General features: G+C 39.4%; 1 protein-coding gene across 1 annotated transcript in view; it reads left to right on the top strand.

Moving 5' to 3' along the window:
* The first annotated feature begins 1,193 nt into the window (after nucleotides 1-1,193).
* dbndd1 (dysbindin domain containing 1) overlaps nucleotides 1,194-14,409 on the top strand; it is a 28,805-nt gene continuing 15,589 nt past the window's right edge. Inside the window, exons 1-3 of the mRNA XM_005752953.2 lie at nucleotides 1,194-1,707; nucleotides 7,369-7,512; nucleotides 11,472-11,609. Of these exons, the coding sequence (XP_005753010.1) occupies nucleotides 1,677-1,707; nucleotides 7,369-7,512; nucleotides 11,472-11,609 (313 nt within the window). The 5' untranslated portion in view covers nucleotides 1,194-1,676. The remainder of the gene's footprint in view (nucleotides 1,708-7,368; nucleotides 7,513-11,471; nucleotides 11,610-14,409) is intronic.

Here is a 14,409-nt window from a genome sequence, read left to right as displayed (position 1 = left end):
AAATCTTATTTTGATAATGCTTTAGTTAAGGTTATAAAGGCCCTAAAAAAAGTCTGCCCTCATACCATGTAAACTTAATAATCAGAATAAGAAATAATCAGTGTTAAGCTTTTGAAATGTTTAAAACTACAAGTTATGAACTATTAGTAAAGGAGAAACAGTACTGACAATATTAACCTCTTCGTGCATTCAGGTTATATAAGTTGTACACCTTCCATTAAAGCAACATTAGGTACATCAGTTTGCAGCCATTTCTAAAAGCCTGTTACAATAATGTCTTTACGAGCAGAAGAAAGAATTGTAAAAGTGCTAATCATATCAAATGTGACCCATGATCTAAGAACAGTGAGAAAAACATTTTAAAATAGTTTTATTGAATCTATTAAAGTTCTAACTTCAAATATTTCAGGATCAAATTATTGTGTTACATGTTTAAATACCAGTGCTCACATTCTGACTTTAGATAACCGACTGATTATAAAGTTCACATGATAGTTTCTTCTCTTTAAGTGTTCAAGTGTGTACATATCAAGACTCATAAGAGGCACATATTAACGAATATGAATTGTTCCTTTTAAATGCACATTAACATAATTAGTTCCCTCAATTTGATGCAGTACATGGGAATAACAGGAAACACAGGGTTGTGTTACCTGGATGGTTTTGAGTGGTTGGAGGTGTTGTTAATTGGGCAAAGTCAGTCTGAACGTGTTTGCTGTGGTTGTTAAGTTTGAAGTGTCCTCAATACAGTAATAATATGCCAGAGTCTAGCCTCTAAAGAGAAGGTGTGCTGTGCTTCCCCTGTGCTGTTGATTTCAAAGTCTGGTTTTGTGTGATGTAAACCTGGACGGTAAACCTAACAGATCACCTGAATACATCATATCCTGCCACTAGAGAGCGACATCCACCAGGTTATTTGCCTCAAGAGGAAGAAACACTATTTTTGAAGGCATGGGATTCATACTTCTGTCGACTATCACACACAAAATGTATTCTGCTTTAAGTCTGACCTGCACATTATCTGGCTCAACAAAGTGCCTGCAATCCACAAATTGTTGTGTCACATCAATGCATTTGCACACTCCTGCACACTCATTCACACTCGCAGCGTGTCCCCCACTACACTGGTCCATAACCCTCCCTGATACCCCCTCTCTCTTTCTCTCCCTCTCAGTCTGGGCCCACTGCCAGCTCAGCCCTCCCTCTCTCTCTCTCTCTCTCTCTCCCTGTCTATTCTGTACATACCCAGCCAAGCCTCACAATGCTGCATTTACTAAAGCAAGTGGCTTGGAAATTCACTGCGATGTCGCTGTTCCCAGACCACCCTCCCTGTGTTGGACTCGCTCTGTGAAGCGGTGCAGCGCTCAGACAGCGCTGATGGCAGATCGGGGCACGTGGACTGTGCCAGAGGAAAAGGCGAGATCACCTGTTTGGGAAATCTAGAACAACAGCGGACAAAAAGGAAGGAGGGACAGGCAGGTGGAAGCTTAGGTCTGCTGTGTCCACCCACCCCTTACTCTATTATATACCCACACGAGACACACACTCTCTCTCTCTCTCTCTCTCTCTCTCTCTTTCTCTCTCTCTCACTCCTTGCCTCTCCCTTTCTTCCCATTTGTCTCCCCCACTCTCTGATGCTGGTGTGGTGAACCGCAGGACACTCTCCGCTGAGCTGCATGGAGGCACAGGGAGGGGCGGGGAGCCCAGGTAAGAGCCATTTTCTATTTTTGCTCTTTTCAGTGCTATAGCGGGTTGGTCACGGCCGAGTGTCTTTTTTTCCTGTTCTGATTGACTTGTGCTGTGGAAAACCTGCCTGTCCTGTTTCCTCGTACATTCATGACGTGTGCAGTTGGGGACTTGGTACATGCCCGGAGCCCGATCTCTCTGATTAATGCTTGTATCTCACGAGTGAGCAACTCTTCTGCTGTAAAGAGTTAATCACTGAAATAGTGCGTGAGGTTTATATACAGGAGTGACCCTTCTGCTCATTCTCATCACCCCGGCGTCCAGCAGTAGGGGGTTCACTGCTTCGTGTTTAATCTATTGTTTAATTATACAGGTTAATGCTCACTGTAGGTCAACCATGCTGAAGCTGCTCTGATTGAAAATTACAGAACAATAGTAGAGGCATATGGCCTTTGCGTAAAGGCCATCCAGAGAAGCCTCCGCTGCGTGGACCCACTGAGTTGGGCTTCAGTGCCAGTACGTTCACAGGTGTGATGGGATGAAGTCCTAAATCAAGTCTCCTCGTGGGACTAATTAACTTTACTAAATGTAAAACTACAGAATACTTCTCATAATGTATGAAGAGCGACAGGCAGTGTTGCTCTATAAATTTCAGTATCGCTTTTATAGTGGAACCCTGGAGAAATCGAGGAAAGCTTTACTATTTAGAGCCGTAATATTTTTGCACATAATATACGATAATGTGTCTGTAGCTGTCAGTGTATATTGCTCGGTTTTAGTATGTCCCACAAGTAATTAAAGGTTTTTGGAAGTTGGTTTCTCCTTAGTGTCTGATTTTGTGAAAGTCCATGGGCCCTATTTTCATACATTATGTCCTTAATGAATGAACTTTATAAAGTCCTTGTTTCATCATACATATAATACTTTCTGATGATTCTTTCAGGCAACTTTGTTAAAATATTCTTTTAGAATATAAAAATGGTAATTTGATAATATACCGTCAGGTATATAAATATTTGGACATGACATCATTTTGTTAATTTTGTCTCTGTACACAACCACAATGGATTTTAAATCAAACAAACATGATGAGACTTTCAGCTTGAAATGAACGGATTTGATTAAGGTATTCCATTGAGGATTATTTTTTTGTTTTGTTTTTTTTCTATTGGAGGGTCATAGTCCCCAATTTTAATAAGCTCAAAAGTAGTTGGACAAACTAACATAACATGTAAGGACTGTTTTTAAAAAGTGAAGGAAAATCTTTTGCAGTAATTGACTCCCTGAAGTTTAGAACCAATGTTGCCAGACCCTTACTGTTACCACCGGCAGCTGCTGCTTATTTGAGGGTCTGTGCTTTCAGGGACTGAAAGACGTGCTCAGTTGTGTGAATATATAAGGATATTCTGAATTGAAGAATATCATATTTCTTTGTCTTGAAAAACTCCTGGGTTGCTTTTACAGCCAGGAAAAGTGTTGGAGTGTTTTGTTTTTATCTAAGCAGAAAGTATAGCCCTGTACACCTTACAATTCATCCTGGTACTTTGTGCTACTTCTATCAGCAGTAAACACCAGTGGCCCTTTCCCAGAACTCTACATCCACCATGTTTGACAGATGATGTGTTATACTTCTGTTCATGAGGTGTTTCTCTCCTTCTCCATGCTTTTACATCATACTGATTCAAGTGAGTCTTGGTTTCATCTGTTGATTTCTGACACAACTGAATCTGACCTCTCTGTTCTTAAGTGTAACCAGTGGTTTGAACTTTGTTATAAACCCTGTGGTTGCTTTCATAAAGGCATCGCTTGATTGTAGACTTTGACAATGATACACCTGCATCCTCAAGAGCGTCCTTGGCTTGACTAGATGTTGTAAGGGGTTTCTCCTCCCTATATTTTATCTGTTTGTCATGGAATTGCAAAGGAACAGGCCTCACTTGTCCATGAAACTTTTTTTCTCAGTCAGTTGATTGCTTTTGAGACTGAATTGAAGCTTAAAATTTACACTTCAATCACTTCTTGATTGTTTGATTTATTATCCACTGTGGTCCACTAAGTAAAAGTATGTCGCTATAAGAGCATTTTCAGCAGTACTGAATGAAATTACATTTTAAATGGAAAATGCCATTTCCTGGCCTTGATCCCTGTACCACTGTTTTTATCTCAGCAGTGCATGTTCATGCTATCTGCCAGAGCTACCTGCCCACTACAAATAATGATCATATTTGTCCATTAAGATGTGATTGAATTAGAGTGAACATCATTACTGTGATGTATCACAGAAGTGGGTCACAAAGCATGACCTTTTGATGGCATCATGTGGCAAACACAGCAACTGCTTTGAATGAAGGGAGATTCTGAATTAAGAACACTAACAGCTTATTAAAAAAGGCCTTTGTCTTATCTATAAGGATGAGAAATAATGTTAAAAGAAACCGCATTAAAAACACTGTAAACCATGTTAACTGTGTTCTCAATTCAGCCAAATATTCATCATCCTCTGTATAATCACTTCCCCGTGGGAGTAATGTTTATATAAATCTGCCACTGCGGGTGTAGCGTAAAATATGAGTAGAGCATATATGGGATGTAAGACAGAGAGAAATTAGCAAGCACAATGACCTGGCAAGGTCATAGACCATGTTAACTTTTCCTGCCAGTGCAACACAGTCAAACAGCAACTGATTTATTACACCGAGGCTGTGAATTTGATTCAACTTTTGGCAGTCGTACAGTACACCATCCCACCAACCTCCCTCGCTCTGTTTCTACATCTCCCACCATCTGTCTGCATGTCTCGGGTTAGCTGATTCATAGACAGTCATGGCTGACAGCTCAAGACAGGGTCAGTGGCATCCTGAAAAAGGGCACATGTATGACTGGCTGTCTTTTAACAGCACTGACTTACATTGTCATTATTTACTCGGGCTTCTTCACAGACATTGTAGCAGTTGGTGGCTAGATCAGACCATCTGTGCAAAGTGCCTAACTGTATATGCAAAGAATACTGTGACTTCCAATAAAGACCTTTTCAGCTGTTACTGATTAATATTGCACCTTGGAGACAGTCATTTTCAACTACAATGCTAAATGCAAGCCTATACATACACACACATGTATTTGTTGGTGTCTTACATGTATCTTCTATCTAAAAGGCAACATTTCCTTATGGATGGATGGATGGAAACAAATGTTCGTTGAAGGAAATAGAAACCAGAGCTGTTTATAGTCAAAATATTGAGCAAACATTTCATTATAACAACAGGGGTAAATGTGTAGTGTTTCAGTTTGTGTGGTTCCTCACTGGGGAAATTAATCAATAGCTGGCGATAAACACTTTGCGTCTTAGGTTGCAATGAAAATCCATCACGTTCTGCTTTCACCTTGGCTGTAACATTTTTTTTCATCTGAAATAAGAAATTCCAAAGTCTGAACATACTGCAAGCAGAAATGGTACAGACCATCTGGTGAGGCCCACCAGGAAGCTGCTGTACTCCCACAGTTGCATCTGTTCTGCATGTTATCATCAAATGCAGCCAAAGTTATTGCTACATGTTGCGCCATAAACAAATGACTCTTCTTTTCAGCTTTTTTCCCCTTACTTTCAAATGTATGGTTAATGTCTCCTTGGCAACATCAGCTGTCGCAATCTGACGACGCAGTATGTCGGGGAAGTTGATTTTTTAGGTGTTCAAGGTCACTGTGACTTCACAAAACATGTTTTGGGTTACAACTTAGAATATTATATGCACATGCTGTAGCGCACCGATCTGAAGGAAGAGCTTACCCAGATGACAGCAGTGGTGATCAGAAAGTTTACTTATCTGATAAAACTATTGTATAATTTTAAACTCCCACCAGTGTCTGGAATACTGGTTACGCTCTCTATTCCTGTCACTAAATGTGCAGCTTACCTCATTTAGTCTCCTCACATACTGCATTGTGCTTTCAGCTCTGTCAAACAGGTGAAAATTTAACCTTGATCAAGTTTAACCAATTTAGATTTTATGCATGCTTCTGAGTGTGGAAGAATGCTATTTTAAGTCTCTACTATTTTCAGATTTTGTTAATGGCCTCTGTGAACTGTTTTCAATAGATGTTTGAGATGTTTTTGGGAACATGACCGGGCTGTTAGAATGCATTATCTTTTGTAATAGTGACTATATTGTAAAGCAGAAACGATGAATTAGGGATCTGTAAAAAGCCAACACCAATCTCACTGAAAGGAACCACACATGCTTTAATTCAAGAGGTTTAACAAAAGTATTCCATTAACTGCTTAGGAATTATAGCCATTCTTATAGATACGTAGTTCCACATTTTTGGATATTGAACTACAGTATGGCAACATTGGAGAAATGTTAAATATGAGAATATTCATTTTAATAGCTGGATAAATATTTTTTTGCAATCAATGACTACTTGAAGTCTGTAGACCATGGACATCACCAAATGCTGTTTTTCTTTTCTTGAAATGCTGTGTTGGGCTTTTACTGTAGCCATCTTCAGCTGTTCCTTGTTTGTGGATTCTCTGCCTTCAGCCATAGATGCAAATGCCATACTGCCTATAAATACTGCCTCCACCATACTTGGCAGATAATGTGTTATACTTCAGCTCACGAGCTCTTTCTTTCCTTCTCGATATTCTCCATCATTCCGATATAAGTTAATCATTTCAACGGATTTTTTCCAGGACTGTGCAGATTCTTGTAGACATTTTCTCAACTTGCTTAAATGTTGTGAAGGTGTGAAGGTGGAGATAATTCGATCAATGTGCAATTTAGTGCTCTTTCACTTCTTTGATCGTTCAGGCCTTTTGGTGTTGATGAACTGACCTGTTCATTCCTTATTCCTTATTCCTTATTCCAATGTAGCAGATTGTTGATTTGGCCAATCCGCCATCCCAAAAACAAAAAACAACCCTAACAAGTGCGAGTAAAACAATTGGAATCAGTCCAATATATTCTATCAGCTTAATATGTCATGAAATAATAAAGGAACAGACCTCATTAAACTGCTTGTCCAGTTCACTCAGTTGTCCAATTACTTTCAGTTGGAAGATTGTGCATAAAAGTCATTGATTTCCTAAGCAATTAATTATTTTGTTAAACTCCTTGAATTAAAGCTGAAAAACTGACTTTAATCAAATTGTGACTGTTTGGTTTAAATAACACTGTGGTGGTACACAGAGTGGTGTATATGTGGTTATACACAAATGTATGCATCTAACTGCGTATGACAGACATGTACCATTAAACACTAAACTGACACTGATGCGTAGGCTGCATAGATGTTGTGAAGAACTTTTTGCATTATATAACAAAAAGACAAGCAGCTGAGATGCTTGAGCGTTATAAGGTGACGCAGGTAGCTTGGGATTAATGGCCAGCTGGTGTCTGATTTGGAAAACACATAATAGTGGTTATACAAGGAGGATTATCACTAAACATGGCAAACATGGGAGCAAATAATAAGTTCTTTCAGTTCTGAAAAATTTCTGAGTACTTTGTTTCATTTCATTACTCAACATCTTCTCTGCATTATTGTGTTGCCTTAAATTGCATTTGATTAGCAACAATAAAGCATACCTAATATTTACCTGAGGCTTAAAATTCCTTAGCTTTCCTTTTAATTCTCTCTTTTATGCTCAATCTCCTTTTCTGGGTTTTCATCGGATGACAGAGCCCAATAAAGACATCCAGAAGCTGCTGAAGCCCTCCAGCTCAGGTGACCTGTCCAAGGAGCTGTTTCAGCACCCATTAGCAGAGGAGGAGGGCAGCTTGTCAGGGCACACTGCTAGCCTGCTGCACATCAACGAGAAGAGACGTGAGTACAAGCGATAGTATAAAGAGTGGGTTATTTTAGCAAAATGAAATAGTGATGAATATTCATTGGCAGTAAAGAGGTGTTACAGGCTAATTATAAATGGGAAAAGCCTTGAGCAAGATACCTGATCAATAGTCTCTAATGAAGAAAATAAGTAATGATGGAAGAGGATATTCTTCTGTGAAAATGTATTTTATCAGTGCCGGTCACGGATTGATATCATAACACAATAACAATCCCATACTAACATATCTGTGGAGCTCTAATACATACTTCACACATGTAATTATGGATTATACAAGCATTCTTTAGTCAAGTCCAGGTATATGGATCCCTTTGGATTTACTACTGCCTGTTTTATGTATTCTGGTCCAACATTCTCAAAGCACCACAGCCTCGACTGAACAGACCCATTGTGCATCAGTCTCATACAGAGGCTTCTCTGTAAGTGCCAGACTCCCAAGGCACAAAAGCACAGAGACGAATACAGGAGCTACATGGATGACAAGGCAGTCTTTTTCTGCTTCACAAACTGAACTCTTTTTCAAGGAGACACCTCATCCACAGGCCAATTTCGGTGTCTCTCTGATTTAACGTAACCCACGACATAATCGCGCTACCTGGCAGCTCAGCTTAATAGTCTATGGCAAGAGAGTCTATGGAGAGAGAGTGAAACCTAGACTGGTGGTTTGAAATGTTTCCAAAACATTTAGAGTCTGATTTGAACGAGATTACCCTTCTGATCAGTGAGAGTCATTCATTAACGCTAAAGTGCTAAAGAACACGACGTCATCCAAAAATGGCACAGAAACAAATAATCTCCTAGAGCTGCAGTTTGCTCCTGAGTCATCTGCAAGGCTTATTTTTAGGCTCAGCCTCAAAAAATCAAACATCTTAATATCCCAGAAAAGATCATTTGGTTTGCAGGAACTAAGGTGGTAAGAAAAAAAACCCTGCAGTACATCCACAAATAAATACAAAGCCAAAGAAAGCCGCACTCTAAACCAATTGCACTCTGATTGCATGGATGGAAAGAAATAAAACATTTATGGCAACCGCCCATACTATCAGTTTCTTTAATAGGAGAAAGTGGGTAAGATCAAAGGAATTTTAATTAGGATTTTAATTCAGCTTGTGTCCTTCAAATTAAAACATCCTGAAAGGAAAAGATATTTAGATAAATGTAGGCAAATGTTGGTTTACTCTGGTTGTGTGGGCTATTGCAGAGGCCGCCGTTTGAATCGTTTCGATGAGGTATTTTAGCTCTTTTTCCTGTGTTTCCAGGGTGTTTTAATTTGGATTTCATCCCCTAGCGAAGCACTCTTCTTGCTATGTGTGTAGCATTTACACCTCATTTATTCATTAACAAGCAATCCAACAGAAAATAAGTAAACAACATTAGGCCATGTTTATCAATAACATTCAGATCCGTTAAAAAGAATGCATTATATACATGATAGAAATTTTTGACACTCTTTGTTTAATATATACATCTCAATAGCTTAGCCTGGTGTCAGTCTTATTCACTTCATTGGTCTCAGTCATTATTACAATCTGCTCAGGCTGAACTGATGACCTCAGAGCCCTGATAGGCTAGGAAAGAAAGGGGATTATACAGATCCAAGATGCACGGCGCATCCATTCCACTCTCTGATCCCTTCTCCCAAATGTGAAACCCTCCCTCTTATCCATTCTCCCTATTTTTGCTCTTCCATTTGAACCTATCTGTACATTTATACTTGTAAAGAGAGGAAAGAAAAAGGAAAAATGAGAATACTGAATAGTCATGTTGTCTTGAAGTAAATGAGACTTTTAAATGCGAGGTTCTATTGAAATCAGGGGACTTTTGTTTTGCACACATGGACTGCAAGCATGTGATGAAAAAATATAGTATTAGTGAAGAAGGAGACAAAATGAATGAATGTGAATGTGCGGGCCACCGGCCAAGAAATGGTCGTCTCTTACATCTGCTGTATGCACAGGAGTCTTTGCTTTTTGTCCTCCCCCTCTCCCCACTGACTTCTCAGAGTGCCACTGATTGGCTTTTGAACTGGAGGCAGTTGTTTCAGCGTGTCTGTCTGGGACTGGAAACCGACTGATCAATTATTCAAGGAGAAAGGGTGTGGAAAAGGGAAAAAGAAGAGATGGGGGAGAGGCGGTTAAAAGCAAGCGCAATAGAAAGGGAATAACCCTTATCAGCTGAAAATAATGACAGAACTTATAAGGAGGTATTGTGTTGTTTCACATAATGCCTCATTTCCCCCTCTTGTCTCTTTCTTCGCCATACCCGTTTTATTATTTTAGATTTAGCTCCTTACCTAACGCTCCCTCTTCTCCCATCGCTCTGCCTCTCCCTCATCTTTCTTCATCTCCTCCCCCACAGTTTTCTTCATGTTTCACTGCCTTAGTTTTTTACCTCCCAAAATGCAGTTAAAAATACTGATAACTGTAGCAAGCACCTTTCTGCCTGCAGAAAACATAATATATATTCAGAAACATGCACAAGAATCAACCTAAAGACATGAAAAAAAGAACTTTTATGATTTTTTTAAACAGTTATTGTATGTTTTAGTGCTTATTTAAAACCAATCCCAGACAGCAGAAATAGAGACCTTCAAGCTTTGGATGTGAAGTTCTGGGAGCTGTCTGCTGAGTCTTTCTGTGGCTGTTTTAATTATATGTACTGTGGTGGTTAATGGAGTGATAATGGAAGCTGGCTAGCTGAATCCTTAATATATTTCAAATGTCTACTATATTCAGTTACTTATATTTATATTCTCTTTGTCACAGCTTCCTGTTTCATTCCTCTTGGGATTTCTGCTGAGTGTTTCTCTTATATCTTAAAAATGACACAGCTACTTCCCTGGCATAATAAATAGTCTTTTAAAAATCAATATGTGCTCTATCAGGACCATGATGAATTAAATGAAATATAGCAGCAGACAAGGAGCAGCAGGAGGAGAGTGGGCTCTGCTTCTTCAGCTGCTACAGCCTGAGACAGTGCCTTAAACTGCCTGGAAAATAGCACGCAAACAGCACGGGATAATAACAACCTGTCGTGGAGCCCATCGTTTTTTTACAAGTCACGCTACAACCAGCCAATGATGTGCTTTAGTCAGGACTTTGCATGTAAGGCTAGCACCCACTGATTGATAAGGAAATGCAAGCACACGTCAGTCTGCCTCACCAGAGACCTCTTTCTCACTATACTGTTAGATTAGTCCTGCTCAATTACATCTAATTGTTTCCTAACTTGGGTAATGCTGAGACAAGCAGATGTTCTCTTGGTGCACTTTATGCAAAGATTATTTAGATCTCTGAATAAATCTGACTTTGCATACATTACATTAAAATCTCACCTTTGGAGGCACTTTGACTGGAAAGCTGAGTCAGGCGTTTGGGTGCACACCCCGTGTACATTAATACCACCCGGTTCTGTGCAGCAGCGGACGAAATGGCCTGCTGAAGAATCACAAGCTTGTGGAGAAAAGAACAGGTGCAACACACCCAAGAGAAAAAAAATGAAGATCTGGCTATTTTCATCTCTACAGAGCTCTTGTTTCATTTCTTCAGTAAGCTCCTGAGTCAACACAAGGGGCGTCATGGTGAGAGAGGAATTCACTGAATGAAGCATCAAAATCAGACACAGATTTAAGGAAATGTACAGTATGTGAAATGCTTCTGTAATAGAGAGCACTGTACAAGTTGTACAGATTAAAGTGGATGCAGGAGCAGAAAAGAAATCGATTTTACAATAGCACTGCAAGAGCCAGGTATCGATCTGATTATCAGTGCAATAGATTCAAGAGCTCCTTACTTGAGCTGTTGAAATATATGCAGTTTATCTCCTACTTCTTTGAAAGAGACACTTTTTTCTGCACTGTGAGCAAAAATGAGTGATTTTAATCTCCCATTTTCTCTCCAGACTAAAAGGACTCTTTTATTTCTCTGCTTCATAGAACCGTTGAGCAGTGTCTCTTCTTTAGAGGTGCACTTTGACCTCTTGGATCTCACTGAACTTACCGATATGTCTGACCAGGAGCTGGCTGAAGTCTTCGCTGACTCTGATGAGGAAAACCACAATGAGTCCCCAGCAGGTAAGGATTTCTGAGATTAGATATATATGTTGCAATAAACACTGATCATTAAAACATGAAAGTAAAGAGAACCAGGACTATTACAGGAGTGTACAAGTCACCCCTCATTTATTTATATTTGCCTTTGATGAAACAGACTTTATTGTAATTCTATAAAGTTTTCTTGAGCAATAGTTGTGCCGCCTGTCTCAAGGTCTCTCAATTTATTTATTTATTCTTGAGTTGCTTTTTCACTAATTTTCAGAACATTCGTTGTACCTGACTATGTTGGCATATCTCAACACGATGTGCGGTGTGTCCTTTCAAAATGTTTAGGGAATTAGACAAGTGGAGGGCCAAAGAAGTGGCAGGCCTAAAGAAACTATTTAAGGCAGATGAACATTATTTGAAAGTTGTGTCTTTAAGAAACATGATGGGAAATCCAGCAAAGACTGAGAGAAACATGGCCCTACAGCTGATCCATCTACTATTCAATGAAGCTTTTCCAGAAATGCTCTCAGTGGAATGGTAACTATCCAAAAACCATTCTTTAGGAAGGGAAACAGGGAGAAAGGTATGAGGTATGCCAATAATACAAGAACTGGACTGGAAATCCAGGTCTGATGGGGTGAGGAATCCAAATATGAAATTGTTATCAATATGTCTGAAGCAGTCAAGTGAGAGATCCAACAGTGAGTGTCTACAGCCACCTGTACAACATGGTGGAGGTGCTGTCATTGTTTGGGACTGCATTTCCACCAGTGGTTAAAAGAACCATCACATTTTGATCTAATATTCAATATCATCTGTAAAGGATCTGAGTGGCAGCAGTTTCATATTTCAGCATGACATTGATTCCAAAGAGAAATTACAAGAAACCTTACCTAAGAGTGTTCAGACTGTGTTGAAGAGTAAAGATAGTCATGTTAAATCAAGGTTCAAGTGTGTTGGATTTGTACAAATGCTGTTTTGCCTCATAGACTGTACTTCTGCACTCCCCATTCCCCTGAAATGAGAGTTTTGCACCATATGTTATATTTCCTCAAGGTTTGCTGAGACAACGGCACATACAAAAACTGATTCTCCTCATTCTGCAATCTCCTTAAGATATCTTGTACTCCATGCACAGATTTTAATTTATGCAAGGCGCAAAACTTTTTTGCAACTCTTTTCCCTGTAGCTTGATTGCCGAGGGAAGCATTTCCCAGATTAGTGACTGTGGGTGTAAAAAGTAAAGAAGCAATCATTTTGTGGGGGTGGAGGGTGTGCGTAAGAGAGACAGAATGTGTATTTGTGTTACTCATTTTGTGGGGACATGCGCCTGTTTACGCAGTAACATTGTTGATCTGACATCAACAAGCCCCAACAAAATCAATCGATCAGTGTTAGTACTGTAAGACCTTGTATAAGGGTAGAGTAAGATTAGGTCAATGCAAGCAGTAAACAGGCCTTTGTCTCCAGGAACTGAATGCGAGTCAATGTAAAGTCCTCTGAAGTAATGGAAACACGACCGTGTGTGTGCAAGAGACAGATTCAAATCATTATGGCTCAGCAGGGTCCTAAAACAGCCTGCTGAGCTGTAACGATTTGAAATATCATGTGACTCCTTCACAGACTCATTAAAAACATATTTCACAGTGTCACAGTGGTTAAGTAAAAGGGGCAGTTTAACTTGGTTAATTTCCATTTTTACGTCGCCTAACAGTAGAAAGAATTTCATATTGATTATAGTGATTAAGGGCTGGAGCTGCATCACTTCAACCCCGCATCAGCCAAAATAGTCAAATACAGCACATGGGGTTTGTGCGTATTAAAGAGGTGAGGCGGTTCGCTGTCATAGCAGCAGGTGCAAAAAAGCTGTTGTGCAAAAAACAAACAAAAAAACACCATAGGTAGCAGCGTGCTGCACATGCAAAGCCAACTTTGTCCTCTGAGCGTCTCAACATGCACTATGGGTTTTTGTCAGCTTAAGATTTAAAAGTCTGATATAAACATTAGCAGTCTATTTTCGTTCCATGGACAGTGGGGCGTTCATTCTTTGTTTGTCCAAGAGTACCTAAAAGAAGGTTGAACACATATTAGCATAAAGTGCTGACCCTGTTTGAATCCACTGTAACACAGCAGTGCTGGTGATGATATGACATGTACACTCTTATAGGCACCTACAGTAACAGCATTAACCTCTTTCATTTTTATTTTCTGTTTATTGCTACTGTTCTATATCATGACACAGTGTGTTAAGTGTGAGTTATAGCCCCAGTGGGATCTGTGCTATATACTGCTGCCTCCAGCTCTGTAGTCATTTATTTAAATTTGAGATACAGTGGTTACTGCAGGGACATCTTATGTCCAAAAATAGACTTTTTCCTTTGTTTTTAGTAAATCCACTCTGTTTTATGTGCTGTATGTAATGGTATGCTGATAACTGTATTCTCATGGTTCACTGTAGCAACTCAGCTAGATGGAAAAAATTTAATAATTTAGTAATTTCAGTAATTTATTTAGGCTTTTAATAGAAAAAAAGAGGATGCTGTAATAATAAATATGCATATAATATTGTGTAATTGCATCATCCAAAGAAACTGATGCACCATCTTAAACTTATAGTTAATCTATTAAAAATACATAGGTTTGGGTTGCAGTTTGTTGAAGTTGCCATGTTTGAATACAATGGCCAGGAAGGAGATCTCCCAGTGGAGTTTAATGTATGTGGCAAGAGGCCGGCCACATACGTAGTACAACAAAGCCAGAGAAAAGAAGCCATAGATTTTGGTGTGCTGTGGAAGGATATTTAATGCCTTCAGTACCTTTCAGAGTCAAG

Source organism: Pundamilia nyererei, unplaced genomic scaffold (assembly GCF_000239375.1).
Source record: "Pundamilia nyererei isolate P.nyererei 1_Seehausen unplaced genomic scaffold, PunNye1.0 scaffold00392, whole genome shotgun sequence".
NCBI classification, from domain to species: domain Eukaryota; kingdom Metazoa; phylum Chordata; class Actinopteri; order Cichliformes; family Cichlidae; genus Pundamilia; species Pundamilia nyererei.
The sequence above is the reverse complement of the archived record's forward strand: the minus strand, read 5'-3'. Positions and strand labels throughout refer to the sequence as shown.